General features: G+C 33.9%; 1 protein-coding gene across 1 annotated transcript in view; it reads left to right on the forward strand.

Moving 5' to 3' along the window:
* Nucleotides 1–3120, forward strand: part of SC5D (sterol-C5-desaturase) — a 4041-nt gene extending 921 nt beyond the window's left edge. Inside the window, exons 2-4 of the mRNA XM_007450614.1 lie at nt 575–707; nt 2203–2303; nt 2665–3120. Of these exons, the coding sequence (XP_007450676.1) occupies nt 575–707; nt 2203–2303; nt 2665–3120 (690 nt within the window). The remainder of the gene's footprint in view (nt 1–574; nt 708–2202; nt 2304–2664) is intronic.
* Nucleotides 3121–3842: the final 722 nt, after the last annotated feature.

Raw genomic sequence — 3842 nt, forward strand, 5'->3', positions numbered from 1 at the left:
TTTTTTTTTTTTTTTTTTTTTTTTAACTGTAAGCCTGGTCTTGCTAGATACATAGATGAGAATTTCTTTGCTGATAGTGATGAATAAATAAATGTATACATTTGTGTAATTGTTTTGATATTTGACTTTCACAAACTGAAATATGCTTTTCTATGTATATATTTTTTGACCAGATAATCCAAACTCAGTAAATTCAGACTTGTTTACAATCACTTTTCTATTTCAGTTATTTGTATTTGTCAGTCACTACAAGGAATGAAAAAAAATAGAGAGGGTTGAGTATGAAAGTTAATTATGAAAGAACTGATTATTCTGTAAATAGAACTTTGGAATAGAGATTTTGTGGGAAGGAAAAAAAGTTTCAGAATTTAAAATATTTGTTGCATTTGCTTCATACAAAAGAAATGTTTTTCTTACACACCCACGCCCACATAGAAGCACTTTAGTAGAAGCAATTTGGAGGTAAGCTCCTTCATATAAAAGAGATTTTAAAAATCCAATCCTGAACAATTTTATGCTAGTTTTGTTTACCATAGATTTTATGGTTTGTAAATATTGGAAACTTCATTTTCAGAACCAAGTCTATCGAGAGATTATGCATTCTGTCCAGTCAATGCCATGGATAAGCATCCCCACGGTCTCAGTGTTCCTGCTAGAGGTGAGAGGTTACAGCAAACTGTATGACAGCATAGAGGAGTTTCCATACGGTGAGTGTATAGTGTAAATGTCTGGAACAGATGGGTTTCTCTAAAGAACCAAATCTGCTTCTTTAAAGTCTTTGTTGTAGATGCAATTGTGCCCAGGGGAAGATTGGCATGATCAGAGCTAGAGCCTTGAATTTGTTTCCTATTATCTTTATTGAATTCAAACATCTGAAAAAAAAGCTCAAGTAGTACATGATATTTATAAAAAATCAGAAAACACCGATTTTTTTAAAAAATCCATTGTTCTGCTACCTGGAAACTGTAACTCTTTTGATGTATATTCTTTCTCTTTTCTATGCCTGTAATACTTCGTTATTTACATTACAGAATTGAAACCCTTACTATGCATACTGGTTTGAACTCTGATTTTTTTCTCTTAGCAGTGTTTATGCCCATATTTTCATGTCAATAAATATTGACATTATACAGTATATATTTATAGTATTGCATTGTATAGATATCTGTAGTTTATTTAAATGATCCATAATCTTTAGACCTTTAGGTAGTTCTTGGTTTTCTATTATAAACAGTACTACAGTGACTAAACTAAAATTTTGTGAAATTCTGGAATTATTTCATCAAGATACATTTCTAGTATCTAGTATTAGAAAGTAAGAATCATGGTTAACTTTTATTGTTGATATGTACCAGCTTCAGTTCTAAGCTTTTCATGTGTTACCAATCCATTTTATTCTATTAACTCTATGAGGTAGGCACTATTACAATGCTCCTTTTATAGTTGAGTAAATTAAGTGTACAGAGAATTTCAGTAACTTGCCAAGCTCACTTAACAAATAAGTGGTGGATCTGGGACTGGAATCCCAAGCTTGCTGGTGTCAGCAAGTAAGAGGTTAGTTATTTAAAGGAGAGAATAAAAATTACACACCAGTGTGCTGAATTGGCTCAGCCTTGGAAAGTGGATCAAAATATGAATAAAAATAAAAGGAGAGAGGGCATTCTAGATAGTTTGAGTAAAAGTATAGAGGTAAGACTTTGAAGATGTTGGGAGGATATTGAGTGAACCAGCCTGGTTAGTACACGAGCATATGAGGTTGGAAAGATCAGAAGGGGTTGGGTTATGGAGTAAATGCTAGGCTTACAGTATTTCAAGGGAAAATAAAATTCTAAGCAGGGAAGTTAATATGTAAAGATATGTTTTATGATGATTAATATGAAGAAAAAATAAATAGCATTATTCTCCAGCATTTAAATGATAAAGATGCCATAGGGGTTTACTCTTTCTGTTTCATAAATATCCTCATAGTTTAACAAAGAAATATTGTAGGTGGGACGCTTCAAGTTTTTATGAGAGGGAAATGAGCAGATCCCAGAGAGTCAAGGGAGATGGAGGTTGTGATGTATGGAATTAACCAAAGCAGATAGTTTACAGGGTTTATGTCTAGGCTCAAATTTTGTCTTCTTAGATGGACATGTCAAAAGTAAACTCTGATCCTGGGAGCTGAATCTTGATTCTGCCATATCCTGTTGTCTCTTGTAGGCTGGTTTCGATTCATTGCTAGTGTACTGTCCTTTCTCTTTTTCACTGACATGCTGATCTACTGGATTCACAGAGGCCTTCATCATAGACTTGTATATAAGGTAATAAGGTAGAGTCATTTGTAGGGGAAGAGAGAAAATACACATTTCAGCAATGTATAATTATAAATCCTGTCTCTATTTTCAAGAATTTCCTCTAACTTATTAAATACCTAAGTAGCCTTAGTCATGACAGGTACAAGGTACATTTTGTTTGTATCCTTCTTTATGGGTCTAGAGGGGCTGTGTTAAAATCTTACTGTCTTGGGGTAAAGAAGGGGAGGGAATTTTATAAAGTAATTTGCTAAATTCAAAGGGACTTTTTTAGTTAGGTCATTTCTCACACCATGAGCATGAAAAGCTAAGTCAGTTGTTGCACTGGGTAAAGTCTGTGGCATTAATGTGGTCTTCTTTTCTTCTGTAGCACTTACACAAACCTCATCATATCTGGAAGATTCCAACTCCATTTGCAAGTCATGCTTTTCATCCTCTGGATGGCTTCCTTCAGGGTCTACCTTACCACATATACCCATTTATCTTCCCATTACACAAGGTAGTTTATTTAGGTTTGTACGTCTTGGTCAATATCTGGACAATTTCTATTCATGATGGTGATTTTCGTGTTCCCCATATCTTCAGGCCATTTATTAATGGCTCAGCTCATCATACAGACCACCACATGCTCTTTGACTATAACTATGGACAGTATTTCACATTGTGGGATAGAATTGGAGGCTCATTCAAAAATCCCTCCTCCTTTGAAGGGAACGGACCACTTAATTATGTGAAGAAGATGATAGAAGAAAAGCGCAACAGCCATGCAGTAAGTGGTTGTAAAAATGAAAAATTATTCAATGGAGAGTTTACAAAGACTGAGTAGATTATTGCCCAATTATTAAATATTTTTAATCAAGGAAAATAATCTACAGCCAGGACGCATAGCAAGTGAACAGTATCATTTGAAAATCAGTATTGTGGGTACAGGTGAGGAACGACCATAATGGTAGAACAAGGGAACATGCCGTGAACACCATGACTTTAACCTTGTGCTCAAAATACTGAATGTTGGTCTAAGGGAGAAGCTGTGTCTTTCCAGCCAGTAGATCTGTAATTTGTATAGCCTCAACTCAACAACAGTTTTTTAAAAGGTAGAGGATAGATTATTGAGGGGGTTAGGTTATGTCCTTTTGCCTTAATTCATCCATATTCATTAAGTAAAATTCATTGTGCTTAATGATATCAAGACTAAACACCATAACAAAGAAGTACTAATATGAAGATGATTCCTTGTTTCAGGAATGATTAAATACTCAGAATTGGTATGATAACAACTACTTGTACTTTGTTGAAGTGGAAAAATCAGTGTGAAAAAATATCATGATATAATGTATTAGTAGCTCAGTGACCTGATTAATAGCAGGTGTTATAAGATTATTGTCTTCCTACACATAGAAAACTTATTCTCTGGAGACATTGTCAACTGTTACATTTTACTGATGAACAAATAAATTGGAATTTTAGAAAATATTAATACTACCATGATTTAATCCAGATCTGGGATTATTTAAAGATTTTGATGGTTATTGTTTTCAACCATTATTT

The sequence above is a fragment of the Lipotes vexillifer genome, unplaced genomic scaffold (genome assembly GCF_000442215.2).
Source record: "Lipotes vexillifer unplaced genomic scaffold, Lipotes_vexillifer_v1.1 scaffold352, whole genome shotgun sequence".
NCBI lineage: Eukaryota > Metazoa > Chordata > Mammalia > Artiodactyla > Lipotidae > Lipotes > Lipotes vexillifer.